The sequence below is a fragment of the Somniosus microcephalus genome, chromosome 11 (assembly GCF_052327205.1).
Source record: "Somniosus microcephalus isolate GS21.2 chromosome 11, FLI_Smic_1.0, whole genome shotgun sequence".
NCBI lineage: Eukaryota > Metazoa > Chordata > Chondrichthyes > Squaliformes > Somniosidae > Somniosus > Somniosus microcephalus.
The window spans coordinates 197,826,780-197,840,822 of NC_140997.1; the positions used below are offsets into that span (position 1 = coordinate 197,826,780).

Here is a 14,043-nt window from a genome sequence, read left to right on the forward strand (position 1 = left end):
TCAAGAAGTTGATAAGTTGCAACATAAGAGACTTGAGACAAAGATAATATATGGTACATATATGGAATTAAGGGAAATGTGGCCACATGGATAGAGATAGTTGGCGAATATGTATGAAAACCAGACAAGCCAGTTTGGGGAATGTCACACCTCAACCTATTTTCTGCACTTCTGCTCTCACCCCTCCCCCCCATCTTCCACCCCACCAGCCTCCATATTCAATGGATCATCCTCCACCATTTCCACCACCTTCAGTGTGATGCCACCACCAAAAACATCTGTCCCTGCCCTTTCAGCACTCCAAGGGATCATTTCCTCCGCAACACCCTGGTCCACTCCTCAAATCACCCCCAACACCCCCTCCTCTTCCCACGGCACCTGCCCTTTTACCTCTTCCCTTTCGACCCTCCAGGGCCCCAAACACTCCTTCCAGGTGAAACAGCGATTTACTTGCACTACTTTCAATTTAGTATACTGTATTCGCTGCTCACGATGCGTTCTCCTCTACATTGAGGAGACCAAATGCAGATTGGGTGACCGCTTTGCGGAACACCTCCGTGCAAACGTGACCCTGAGCTCCTGGTCGTCTGTCATTTTTATTCTCCAACCCACTCCTACTCTGACCTCTGTCCTTGGCCTCCTGCACTGTTCTAATGAAGCTCAACGGAAACTCGAGGAACAACACCTCCTCTTTTGATAGGCACTTTACAGCCTTCCGGACTCAACATTGAGTTCAACAATTTCCAAAATGCAAGACTCTCAAACCACTTACAGGACTGACCAGCGTTGCTTTGCTCAAGGGAATATCCAATGCTGATCCCAAATAGGATGGGGTAGAAATAATTTCTTTACACAGAAAAAGTTAGAATACAAAATTCTCTGTCACTCACTGTTACTAAAGCAATGTCTAAATTCTTCTGAAAGGGAATTAGATGCCTGAAAAAGAGGAATAGTAAAGGGTATGGGGAGGCAAATATTAGCTTAGATGGCTCATGCGGAGAAAAACAGCGGCATAGATTTGATGGACCAAAAGGCCCATTTCTGTACTAAAGAATCATCTGATTCAGTGAATCTTGCTTTTTATATACACAAGTTTAGTTTACATACCTGAGGAATAGTGGTTTTATTAAGTATTGGCTCAAAGTGATTGTCCATGAGCAGCTCAACATCATAACTTAATGAAGTTACACTGGTAGTAAAATTGATCACCACATCATTATTGATCATACACAGAGATATGTTTGGATTCCAATGATGAGCTGTAAATGTATAATAGATAGATAGATAGATAAATAAATAAATTTATTCCATCTAGGTTTCTGTTTAAGTGCTTAGATGAATGCAGTTTCAAAATGAAAAGACCAAAACCGATATTATAGTGAAATCAATTGATTTCACTAGGCGTCTAGTGGACACACATTCGCAATGTCGTCCCTCATTCTGGGAACAGGAGATACTTTGCATACTAAATTATATTCTAAATGAATAAAATGTGGCAATGCCAAGATTTTGTCCTAACTTTGATAAAGGTAAAGCAATTATAAAATAAGCTATAATAATTACATATCCTTTAGAAAATCTACTGTGATATAACTCCTCATAAGTCAGATGATATGCTGTTTTAGAAAGACGGCAGTGTTATACCATGTAATGCACAATGTAGAACTATCAATATCTAAAAAACAGTTTGGGTACACATTTTGTCCATCACACTCCAGGATACACAATTTGTTATAGAAACAAAACTATCTTTTAAAAGTGTAAACAATCCAGTATCTTCTGAACTGGAGTGAGAAACTGATGAGCATTTTCCCATTTTCACAGTTCCGTCACTAAACAATATAAAAAGAATTTATAATGGAAGTATGTAAAAATAAAAGGAAAGAATGGAGGAGCTTAAGCTCCAGGTTTCAGAGCTTGAGCAGCAGCTGGCATCACTGCGATGCATCCGTGAGGCTGAGCACTACGTGGATAGCACGTTTCAGGAGGTGGTCACCACGCAGCGCAAGAGTGTTCAGGTAGAGGGGGAATGGGTGACCGCCAGATAGATAAGGAGGACCAGGCAGGTAGTGCAGGAGTCCCCCGAGTGCATCTCACTCTCAAACCAGTATTCAGTATACTGGTGGGGAGGGGGAAGATCGGGAAAGCAATAGTGATGGGGGATTCGATAGTATGGGGAACAGACAGGCATTTCTGCGGCCGCAGATGTGATTCCAGGATGGTATGTTGCCTCCCTGGTGCCAGGGTCAAGGATGTCACTGAATGGTTGCAGAACATTCTGAGGGGGAAGGGTGAACAGCCAGAGATCGTGGTCCATATCTGTATCAATGACATAGGTAGAAAGAGGGATGAGGTCCTGCAGGCAGATTTTCAGGAGCTAGGAAAGAGATTAAAAAGCAGGACCTCAAAAGGTAGTAATCTCCGGATTACTCCCGGTGCCACGAGCTAGTGAGTATAGAAATAGTAGGATAGAGCAGATGAACGTGTGGCTGGAGATGGTGCAGGAGGGAGTGCATTAGATTCCTGGGACATTGGGACCGGTTCTGGGAGAGGTGGGACCTGTACAGGCCGGATGGGTTGGACCGCAACACAGCTGGGACCAATGTCCTTGCGGTGGGAGGTTGCTAGTACTGTTGGGGAGGGTTTAAACTAATTTGGCAGGGGAGGGCGGTGGGCACCAGGATGTAGCATTAGAAAGGAGAAACAAGGTGCACAAAGGATTGGGAGAGACACATAGCACTAGAGTCAGAAATAGCACAGTATTAGGTGGGCTCAGACTAAGAATACAAGAAGGTCGAAGATAGGTTTACAGTACATGTGTGTAAACGCACAGTGAGGTAAATAAGGTTGGTGAGCTGCAGGTGCAAATAGCCACATGGGAATATGATGTTGTGGCGATAACGGAGACCTGGCTCAAAAAAGGGCAGGATTGGGTAATAAATATTCCTGGATATAAGGTGTTCAGGAAAGAATGGAGGTGGGGTGGCAGTATTGATTGAGAATATTACAATGCTGGAGAGAGAGGATGTCCTGGAGGAGTCGAGAATAGAATCTATTTAGTTAGGGTTAATAAACAATAGAGGTGTCATTACAGATATGTAGAAATAATAGGGTAATAATAGTAGGGGATTTCAACTTCCCCAATATTGACTGGGATAGTCAGAATGTGAAAGGCTTAGAGGGTGCGGAATTCTTAAAGTGCATCCAGGAGAGCTTTTTGAGCCAGCATGTAGAAAGTCCTACAAGAGAGGGGACGGCACTGGACCTAATTCTAGGGAATGTAGCCGGGCAAGTGGTAGAAGTGTCAGTAGGAGAGCACTTTGGTGACAGTGACCATAATTCAGTGAGATTTAAGGTAGTCATGGAAAAGGACAAAGATGGACCGGAAATAAAGGTTCTAAATTGGGGGAAGGACGATTTTAATATGATAAGGCAGGATCTGGCCAAAGTGGACTGGGATCAGATACTTGTAGGAAAATCCACATCAGAGCAGTGAGAGTCTTTCAGAAAGGAAAGAGAGAGAGAGTACAACGCCAACATGTTCCCGTAAAGGTCAAGGGTGGGACCAACAAGCCCAGGGAACCCTGGATGTCAAGGGATATACAAGAATGGAATAGGAAAAAAAGGGAGGCTTTTGGCAGATACAAAGGACTAAAAACAGTGGAAGCCCTAGGAGTATAGAAAGTGCAGGAGGGTACTTAAAGAAATTAGGAGAGCGAAGAGGGGGCATGAAAAAACACTGGCGGGCAAAATAAAAGGAAAATCTCAAGGTGTTTTGTAAATATATTACGGGCAAGAGGATAACCAGGGAAAGAGTAGGGCCCATTAGGGACCAAAGTGGCAATCTGTGTGTAGAGCCGGAAGATGGAGGTGAGGTTTTAAATGAATATTTAGCAGCTGTGTTCATTATGGAGATGGACGATGTAGGCATAGAAATCAGGCAGGGGGATTGTGATATACTTGAACAAATTTAGTATTGAGGGGGAGGAGGTACTAGAGGTTTTAGCGGGCTTAAAAGTGGATAAATCCCCAGGCCCAGACGAGATGCATCCCAGGCTGCTGTGTGAGGCAAGGGAGGAGATTGCAGGGGCTCTGACACAAATTTTCAGAACCTCTCTGGCCACAGGGGAGGTGCCAGAGGACTGGAGAACAGCTAACGTAGTACCATTATTCAAGAAGGGTAGTAGGGATAAACCAGGGAATTACAGGCCAGTGAGCCTAACATCAGTAGTAGGGAAATTATTGGAAAAAATTGAGGGACAGAATTGGTCTCTACTTGGAGAGGCAAGGATTAATCAAGGATAGTCAGCATGGCTTTGTCAGGGGGAGATCGTGTCTAACCAATTTGATTGAATTTTGAGAGGGGGTGACTAGGTGTGTGGATGAGGGTAGTGAAGTTGATGCAGTCTACATAGACTTCAGTAAGACTTTTGACCAAGTCCCACATGGGAGACTGGTCAAGAAGGTAAGAGCCCATGGGATCCAGGGCAATTTGGCACATTGGATCCAAAATTGGCTTAGTGGCAGGAGGCAGAGGGTGATGGTCAAAGGTTGTTTTTGTGACTGGAAGCTTGTGTCCAGTGGTGTACCGCAGGGATTGGTGCTGGGTCCTTTGCTGTTTGTAGTGTACATTAATGATTTAGATATGAATGTAGGAGGTATGATCAGTAAGTTCGCAGATGACATGAAAATTGGTGGAGTGGTAAATAGCGAGGAGGGAAGCCTCAGGCTATAGGATGATAGGCGGGTTGATCAGATGGGCAGAACAGTGGCAAATGGAATTTAACCCTGAAAAGTGTGAGGTGATGCATTTTGGGAGGACTAACAAGGCAAGGGAATACACAATGAATGGTAGGACCCTAGGAAGGACAGAGGATCAGAGGGACCTTGGTGTGCATGTACATAGATCCCTGAAGGCAGCAGGATAGGTAGATAAGGTGGTTAAAAAGGCACATGGACACATATTCTATGCCTCGGCTAACGAAGGCAAGAGCAAGGGAGGTTATGATGAAGCTGTACAAAACGCTAGTTAGGCCACAGTTGGAATACTGTGTGCAGTTCTGGTCGCCACACTATAGGAAGGATGTGATTGCATTGGAGAGGGTGCAGAGGAGATTCACCAGGATGTTACCTGGGCTGGAGCGCTTCAGCTATGAAGAGAGACTGGACAGGCTGGGGTTGTTTTCCTTGGAGCAGAGAAGGCCGAGGGGGGACCTGATTTGAGGTGTACAAAATTGAGGGGAATAGATATGGTCGATAGAAAGGAACTTTTCCCCTTGGTAGAGGGGTCAATAACCAGGGGGAATATTTTCAAAGTAAGGGGCAGAAGGTTTAAAGGGGATTTGAGGATAAAGCTTTTTCACCCAGAGGATGGTTGGAATCTAGAACTCACTGCCTGAAAGGGTGGTCGAGGCAGGAACCCTCAACATTCAAGAAGCATTTAGATGAGCACTTGAAACGCCATAGCATACAAGGCTACGGACCAAGTGCTGGAAAATGGGATTAGAATAGATAGGGCTTGATGGCCGGCGCAGACATGATGGGCCGAAGGGCCTCTTTCTGTGCTGTATAACTTTGACTCTATGGCCTAGAAATTGGGTATAGCCCCGCTTGAGGCGTTAGAACTGGCGCTGCGCAAAGTTTATAGCCAGACGAAACTTATCGCTGCCTGGCGAGATATTGGGTTACATCGCCCCCAAAGGGGATTGAGGCGCTAACTCATTGCACTGGGCTCCTAAGCGCAAAAGTTCAGGCGCTACCCAATATCGGCGCGGACGGGCGCGTGATCTCAATTACTGGAGACCACGAGACTTCCAGGCGCCGGCCGGCTCTTAAAGGGGTGGGTCAGTCAGCCTGAGCTGCTACACTCAATGCCCTGCAGGCCTCAGAATCGGCGCTCGCCCTTCTCTGGCGCAGGAAACTTGGTGAGGATGGAGAAGGTGAGACAGAGAGCAGAGCGCTTCAGCACTGAGGCTCTGGACCAGTTGGTGTCTGCAGTTGAGCGCCGTCGAGATGTTCTGTATCCTGACAATGGCAAGAGGCCGATTCAAAAGGCTTACCGGCGATCTTGGAGGGAGGTTTCTCAGAGGGTCAACTCCAACAGCATGGCGACCAGGACCCCTGTTCAGTGCAGGAAGAAATTCAACGACCTCACTCGGGTCGTTAGGGTGAGTGTTGGTTATGCAAACTTCTGATTCCCTCCATCTGCACCTAACTTCGAGGACCCTGTTGCCATGATGCCCCAATGGCCATCTGTCAGCAAGCACCCATGGCCCTTTCTGGGCACACACATGCACATTTCACTCAAGGCCACATGTAAGGGCTCTTGCACCATGGGGGGCATCAGATGATCTCTCAAGGCATCATGTTACAGAACTTCCCCTTCTTTCCCCTGCAGTCCAAGCTGGCGGCGATGTGAAAGGAGCAGCGTCGAACCGGTGGCGGACCTCCACAAGTGGTCACTCTCACGGATCTCGAGGAGAGAGTGCACCAGATTCTTGGAGGAAGTCTGTCTGGTCCTGTTACCACTGCAGCTGCCGACCCCATTCTCGACAGCGAGGGTAAGGCTCTCACCTTTTGCAGCTGTCTCCTTCCACTTGGTCCCCCCGCCAGCATGCTTCCTCAGTGTGCCGCAATGTGCCATGCCTTTCCGCCAACCTGTCCTTTTGCTAAAGCCACTCTTCCACCTCCCTGCTTTCAGATGATGCATCACCAACTGGGGCTCCACACCCTGAAGCTGCCAGTGCCAGTGCCTCCGGAGGCGAGGATCAGGAGGAAGCCGGACCATCCGTTCCAATCTCAGGGGAGCATAGACATGTACAGACTGGGGATAGTAGTTCCCTGGAGGGGAGGGGAGGGGAGGGGAGGGGGCTGAGGATGAGGTAGTTGCCGGACCAAGCGGCATGCAGCAACGCAAGGGGGGTAGGCAAGTTCGGCCACCGTCTCCCCGGAGGGAAAGGCAGGTAGTGATGACTGCTGCACAGAGTGCAGAGGAGGTGCGTCGCCTGTCTGAAATGAGCACCCAGGCCCGGCTCAGGCACACTGAGCTGATGGCTGCAGTGGGGAGGTTGCCTCAGGCAATAGATACACTGGCAAAGAGTGTGTTGGACTTCGGGGCAACAATGGAGAGGTCTGTCGAGGGCTTCGGGCCAGCAATGGAGAGGACTGTCCAGGGCTTCGAGGCCCCTGTGGAAAGGACTGTTCAGGGCTTCGGACAATCCCTGGAAAGGTCTGTGCAGGGCTTGTCCGAGGCAGTGGAGCGGTCAGCACCGGCCTTGTCCGAAGCAATGGAAAGAACTGTCAAGGGCTTCTCCGAAGCACTGGCACCTGGCTCACAGGTCCTCACTGCTGCCACGCAGTCACTTGCCGGCCTCGTCCACACCCAGATTGAGGCAACGCGAACTCTCACTGCAGCCACCCTATCTGCATCAGCTAGGATCACCTTCCAGTCCCATACAAGGCCAGGAATCAGTAGAGCATGCGATTGTGGCGGATGAGCCGAGCCGGTCACCTCAGAGAGCCAGTGTCTCGTCCGACAATGGTGCAGGTGCCCTCTCTCAGCAGGTGACCATTCCACGTGCCAGCGCTGGCACGTCTGCAGTGCAGCTGCCACCACCTGCAGTGCACACTGCTTCCAGCCATGCTCAGATCAAGCATCCTGCGTCCGCACCCTCCAAGCCCAGAGGTCGGCCAGGCCGTCCCTCAGGGGCTTCTGCGCTTCCAGACAGTCAGCAGGCGTCCCCCAGCCTTCACCCCGCCACTGGGGTTCAATTACTTAGGAGCATCAGGGAGGGAAGGGGCCGAGCGTGAAAGAGAAGTCGTTCTCCATCAAGGGGCCAGCAGTAGAGGGAGGTGCCGAGACGTTTCTTTGGCCAAAATCAAGGAGACCCTCACTTGTTGGAAATAGTTTGTTTAGTTTGGCGGCTTTGCCAAAGAGTTAACTGTTATTTTGTTAGTTATGGTTTCTGTTGACATGACGTTGTTTTGCTGTAATGAAAGACTTTTGTGACAATAAAGAGAAGTTTAAATGTGCTATGGTGTACGTGACTAATTACAGTGATGCTGGCCTTCAGAGGCTTTGAAACATCCAAAGCGCGCAGCAGTTAAGACACTCATCATTCTGCCAGAGGAGCCTCCATACGAGTCCTCATGAGCCTGTGACGGATGGCCCTTCCACTTTCAGGAGCCCTTCCATCTTCCTCCTCCTCCTGCTTCTCCAGGGTCAGAGGGAAGGTGATGAATTGACGCCTTTGCCTATAAAGGGCAGCTGTAACTTGCCGGATGCAGCAGTGGACTGCAACCTGAGAGATATTCGCGATGTCCCCAATTGCTCACTGAAAGGATCTGTTGCCATAAAAATTGAGGCCAACAGTCAGTTTAGCGGCCACCGACAGAGGTCATGCACCGTAGACGCGGCTGCAGATCCTCAGCAAGCAGGTGGCACAGCTTAGTAACAACGTCCATCCCGAATCGGAGCCTTCGCACACTCTGCTCCTCCGGCATGTCAAGGTATGACACCTGCTGCCTAAAGACCCTTGCAGCATGCCCTCGGATTGGCCGACTTCCATTACCCCTCCTCCTTCTGGCCAATCCCGGCCCCCTCTGCCGCCGTCTCTCTGCCCCTTCATAGTGTTCGGCCATGAGGCCGTGGCCCTCCAAAGCATCTCCCATTCCGATGCCCGTTGGTCAAAAGGCTGTTAGGTCTAGTGCTCCAACTGCTCCGGACAGGTTTGAGGGTCCCAAGTACTCTAATGCTAAATTCCAAAAACTCTGCTCCACAGTAGCTCACCAACTCTCTCCACCAACGATCGCAACGAACAGGTCAAGTGGCTGAAGCTTCTGTACTAGAGCTGTCCCCTTTAAATAGCGCCCCCTGACTCGGAGAAGGGCCTGCTAACGCTCCTTCGAACTGTCACTAATAGCGCTAGGCGTAAAGGCTCCGGGCGCCACCCAATATCCGCTCAGGCGCCCCGAAAAGGCATTGCACAATGAAATGACGTCATGATCTGCTGGCGTGCGCAAACACTTAGCGCAGGCGTTAAATGTATAGTCAATATGGGAGTTGTCGTTATCTTCATTGCGCCCGCCCCAACATTAGGTTACGCCCCAATTCTCGGTCTCTTTAGGCGCTAACCACCGAATTTCTAGGCCTATGACACTGCTGGGTGTATTCTATAGACCACCAACTAGTGGGAAGGATATAGAGGATTAAATTTGCAGGGAAATTACAGAGAGGTTTAAGAACTATAGAGTAGTGATAATGGGGGACTTCAACTATCCTAATATAGACTGGGATAGTAATAGTGTAAAGGGCAGAGAGGGGGAAGAATTTCTGAAGTGTGTTCAGGAAAACTTTCTTGATCAGTAAGTTTCTGGTCCAATGAGGGAGGAAGCATTGCTGGATCTGGTTCTGGGGAATGAGGTGGGTCAAGTGGAGCAAGTGTCAGTAGGGGAACATTTAGGGAACAGTGATCAAAGTATCATACGGTTTAGATTAGCTCTGGAAAAGGACAGGGAGCAATCTAGAGTAAAAATACTTAATTGGAGGATAGCCAATTTTAGTGGGTTGAGAATGGATCTGGCCCGGGTAAATTGGAATCAAAGATTGGCAGGCAAAACTGTAATCGAACAATGGGCTGCCTTTAAAGAGGAGATGGTTCAGGTACAGTTGAGGTACATTCCCACGAGGGGGAAAGTCAAGAGTTCCCTGGATGACGAAAGAGATAGTGAGTAAGATGAAGCAGAAAAAGGGGATGTATGACAGATGTCAGGTTGAGAATACAAGCGAGAACTATGCTGAATATAGAAAGTTCAGAGGGAAGTGAAAAAGGAAATAAGAGGGGCAAAGAGAGAGTATGAGAATAGATTGGCAGCTAACATAAAAGGGAATCCAAAAGTATTCTATAGGCATATAAATAGGAAACTAGTAATAAGAGGAGGGGTGGGGTGAATTAGGAACCAAAAAGGAGGACTACACATGGAGACAGAGGGTATGGCTGAGGTACTAAATGAGTACTTTGCATCTGTTTTTATCAAGGAAGAAGATGCTGCCAAAGTCAGTGAAAGAGGAGGCAGTTGAGATATTGGATGGGATAGAAAATTGATAAAGAGGAGGTACTAGAAAGGCTGACTGTACTTAAAGTAGATAAGTCACCAGGACCAGATGGGATGCATCCTAGGACGCTGAGGGAAGTAAAGGTGGAAATTTCAGACGTACTGGCCATAATCTTCCAGTCCTCCTTAGATATGGGGGTGGTGCCAGAGGACTGGAGAATTACAAATGTTACATCCTTGTTCAAAAAAGGGTAGAAGGATAAACCCAACAACTACAGGCCAGTCAGTTTAACTAACATAATTAAGTTTTTTAATGAGGTAACAGAGAGGGTTGATGAGGGCAATGCGGTTGACGTGGTGTATATGGACTTCCAAAAGGCATTTGATAAAGTGCCACATGATAGGCTTGCCAGCAAAGTTGAAGCCCATGGAATAAAAGGAACAGTGGCAGCATGGATACGAAATTGGCTAAGTGACAGAAAACAGAGAGTAGTGGTGAACGGTTGTTTTTTTGGACTGGAGTAAGGTATACAGTGGTGTTCCCTAGGGGTCAGTACCCACTGCTTTTCTTGAGAGATATATAATGACTTGGACTTGAGAGTACAGGGCACAATTTCAAAATTTGAAGATGACAAAACTTGGAAGTATAATGAACAGTGAGGAGGAAAGTGATAGACAGGCTGGTGGAATGGGCGGACACGTGGCAGATGAAATTTAACGCAGAAAAGTGCGAAGTGATACATTTTAGTAGGATGAACGAGGAGAGGCAATATTAACTAAAGGGTACAATTCTAAAGGGCTACATGAACAGGGAGACCTGGGGGTATATGTGCACAGATCATTGAAGGTGGCAGGGCAGGTTGAGAAAGCGGTTTAACAAGCATACGGGATCCTGGGCTTCATAAATAGAGGCATAGAGTACAGAAGCAAGGAAGTTATGATGAGCCGTTATAAAACACTGGTCCGCCCTCAACTGGAGTATTGTGTCCAATTCTGGGCACCACACTTTGGGAAGGATGTGAAGGCCTTAGAGAGGGTACAGAAAAGATTTACAAAAATGGTTCCAGGGATGAGGGACTTCAGTTGCGTGGATAGACTAGAGAAGCTGGGGTTGTTTTCCTTAGAGGTGTTCAAAATCAGGAGGGGTCTGGACAGAGTAGATAGAGGGGAAACTGTTCCCATTGGCGGAAGGGTCGAGAATCAGATTTAAGGTGACTGGCAGAAGAACCAAAGGCAACATGAGGAAAAATTTTTAAGCAGCAAGTGGTTAGGATCTGGAATGCACTGCCTGAGGGTGGTAGAGGCAAATTCAATCGTGGCTTTCAAAAGGTGGGGGGGGGGGGATCTGGATAAGTACCTGAAGGAAATAAATTTGCAGGGTTATGGGGAAAGAGCAGGGGAGTGGGATTAGCTGAAGTGCTCTTGCAGAGAGCTGGCACGGGCTCGACGGGCCGAATGACCTCCTTCTGTGCTGTAACCATTAAAAAATGTACAACATTAAAATAGAGGCCGAATTATGGTCTGATTATGCCCAGCTTCTAACATGAAGACTACAACTGGTTTTGACTCCCAGATCAGATGATATCAAACTTTATTTCATTTACCATAAAAAGTGAACAGTAATTTAATGCATTTTTATGAACAGAGAAATGCGAGAAAAGATATTGAAGTAGAGTTTCCACTTTGGGCACCATCAGGAAATTGCATCCAAAATGTGCTCGATATTGCACTGGTTAGGTTAGGCTTCAAGTTTACGCTAAAATTCATTTGCATAAATAAAAAATGGAAAATCTTCCATGAACCAGTTCAGTCGGGCAGCGTAATGTAATAGTTTATTTTTTTCCCTTTCCATTATAAAATATTCCTAGATGTATTTCAGACATCTGATCTAGTGCAGTTTTACTAATATTTTTGGTGATAAAACCTAAGCATTATTAATATGTGTCCAGTTCTCATCTGAACGTAACCAGATTTAAAATCACTGAAAAATGTCCAAAAAATAACTATACTGAACCATTTAATAGTTTCATTGCTGTACACTAGTCAGTTTCTTGGTAAATTAAATATTTTTTGATATTAAACTTTTATAATGTGGCTGTGCGCATAAGAAAATGAGCGCAATTTGAAGAGCCTTCCCAAACCAGCGCAATTGGCGGAATTCTTGCAGTTTCGACCTGGGGACATGGCTAGTTTTGTGGGCGGTGAGGACATGGCTAGTTTTGTGGGCTTGGCCTGATTCGGGTGAATTAAATCTTAAACCAGTGTAAATGATCGCAGAAAACAAGAGCGCAAGTGGGTTTGGGCGTAACTCAAACTATGTTTAAAATTCCCCAATCTTTTGCACTGGTTTGGCCGATTCCGTCAGCAATGTGCTGATAACACAAGCGAAAGCTCGACCCCAAAAATCATCTTGTGTGATGCAGCATTAGCTTGTTGTTGTAAAAAAAAGTGATGTGGTGTATGTGCCTTTAAAAGCAATTGTGGTGTATGTGCCTTTAAGAGCCCCAGGTGTGCATAATGCCGGTAATTGCCACTTGGGCTACATAAGTCTGTGTATTGTGTATATCCTTTAGAACCCCCCCCCCCCGCCTCCTCCTTGCTTAGTAAATACCTATGAACCAACTCCTGTCTTCAGTGTCTTTATCTACACACGGACACTACAAGTGACAACAAATTTTATTTCCTTCCTGCAATATCTTCATTAGACTCCAATATGGCCCGGAATTTCCAGAAAACTTGCACTGAAACAATGGTGCGCGCAGGGTATAATGGCGATTTTCAGCGCTAAAAATCAAAGAAATTCAGGCATGTGACTTATGTCAGAGTTTCCTCTATCTTTTGCGCCGATTCCGCAAAACCTCCACCAAAACCCTCGACTGCTTCCAGGATTGCATTTGCTTGAACATGCGGTGACTCATTTGCATAAATAATGGTTTGATGGCTTCAAACTTTAATTTTCATAAAGAGGCAATTAAAGAAGGAATACGGGGCAAGTTCTGTGCTTTCCTTGGGTTGTTTACACTGGTTTTTACGTTCTGCAAAATGCTAATTAGATTGGCAGAGACCAGGGTAAATTTCACTTATCTTTTGATTTACCCTGAAATTCCCAGCCGATGTTAACATAACATTTGTGTACAACACATTAAAGTTTACACGAGAGTGATGGTGTTTGTGCACTCAAGGAATTCTTCTGCTACAGGTAATGCAATTAAACTCATTTTTAGTGCCTTTTTTAAATAAAGTTGTTTACCTTCACAGTTTTCATGATTTTTCATTGCCACATCATCACAACCTAAAAAAAGAGTCAGGTTCACAAATGCTGTACAAAAATTTTTTAATTACACAAAATTTTACAAATTCACTTTTTATACACTCAATCATTCATTGCTCTTGTTGAAAACTGGAATGGAGTGTAAGTAATCTATAGTGAACATCGTGCAAGATGTAACAACAGAAAACGCTGGAAAAACTCAGCAGGCCAGGCAACATCCGTGGAGAGAGAAACCGAGTTAACGTTTCAGGTCGATGACCCTTCGTCAGGACGGAGAAAAAAGTAGGAAATGAAACAGATTAAGAAGCAAGTTTGGGGGCTGGGAAATGGGGGAGGGGATGACAGAACAAAAGGGAAGGTCTGGGAGAGGTGGAGAGACATGAAGAGATATTCAAGGTGAGTCGAGATGGTAATAGGACAAGTAAAGAGACAAAGGATGGCTCTAGATGAAGTGTGAAATGCGCTGACAGAATGAAAGACAGCTGCCATGTGGGAGAGAAAAAAAAAAGGAAAAGGCACAAACCAAAAGTGTGGATAAAAAGTGATAGGGGCCGAGGTTATGATCTGAAATTGTTGAACTTGATATTGAGTCCGGAAGGCTGTAAAGTGCCTAATCGGAAGATGAGGTGCTGTTCCTCGAGCTTGCGCTGAGCTTCCGTGGAACAATGCAAGAGGCCAAGGACGGTGAAGTCTGAGTGGGAATGGAGCGGTGAATTGAA

The 14,043-nt window shown here is 46.5% G+C and overlaps 2 protein-coding genes and 1 long non-coding RNA gene across 7 annotated transcripts in view; 2 read left to right on the top strand and 1 right to left on the bottom strand.

Annotated features, from left to right (window-relative positions):
• Positions 1–14,043, bottom strand: part of il17rb (interleukin 17 receptor B) — a 46,637-nt gene that overhangs the window by 11,090 nt on the left and 21,504 nt on the right. For all 4 annotated transcript variants that reach the window (XM_086001652.1, XM_086001651.1, XM_086001650.1 and 1 more), the window contains exons 6-7: positions 13,304–13,345; positions 1,108–1,259 (exon numbers count right to left, since the gene is read on the bottom strand). In XM_086001652.1, the coding sequence (XP_085857778.1) occupies positions 1,108–1,259; positions 13,304–13,345 (194 nt within the window). The remainder of the gene's footprint in view (positions 1–1,107; positions 1,260–13,303; positions 13,346–14,043) is intronic.
• Positions 1–14,043, top strand: part of LOC147111105 (uncharacterized) — a 42,322-nt gene that overhangs the window by 7,665 nt on the left and 20,614 nt on the right. The window lies entirely within an intron of this gene.
• LOC147111106 (uncharacterized) lies at positions 1,255–8,031 on the top strand. The gene is made up of 2 exons (XR_015080040.1): positions 1,255–6,560; positions 6,701–8,031. It is a non-coding gene; the product is annotated as an uncharacterized LOC147111106 (long non-coding RNA).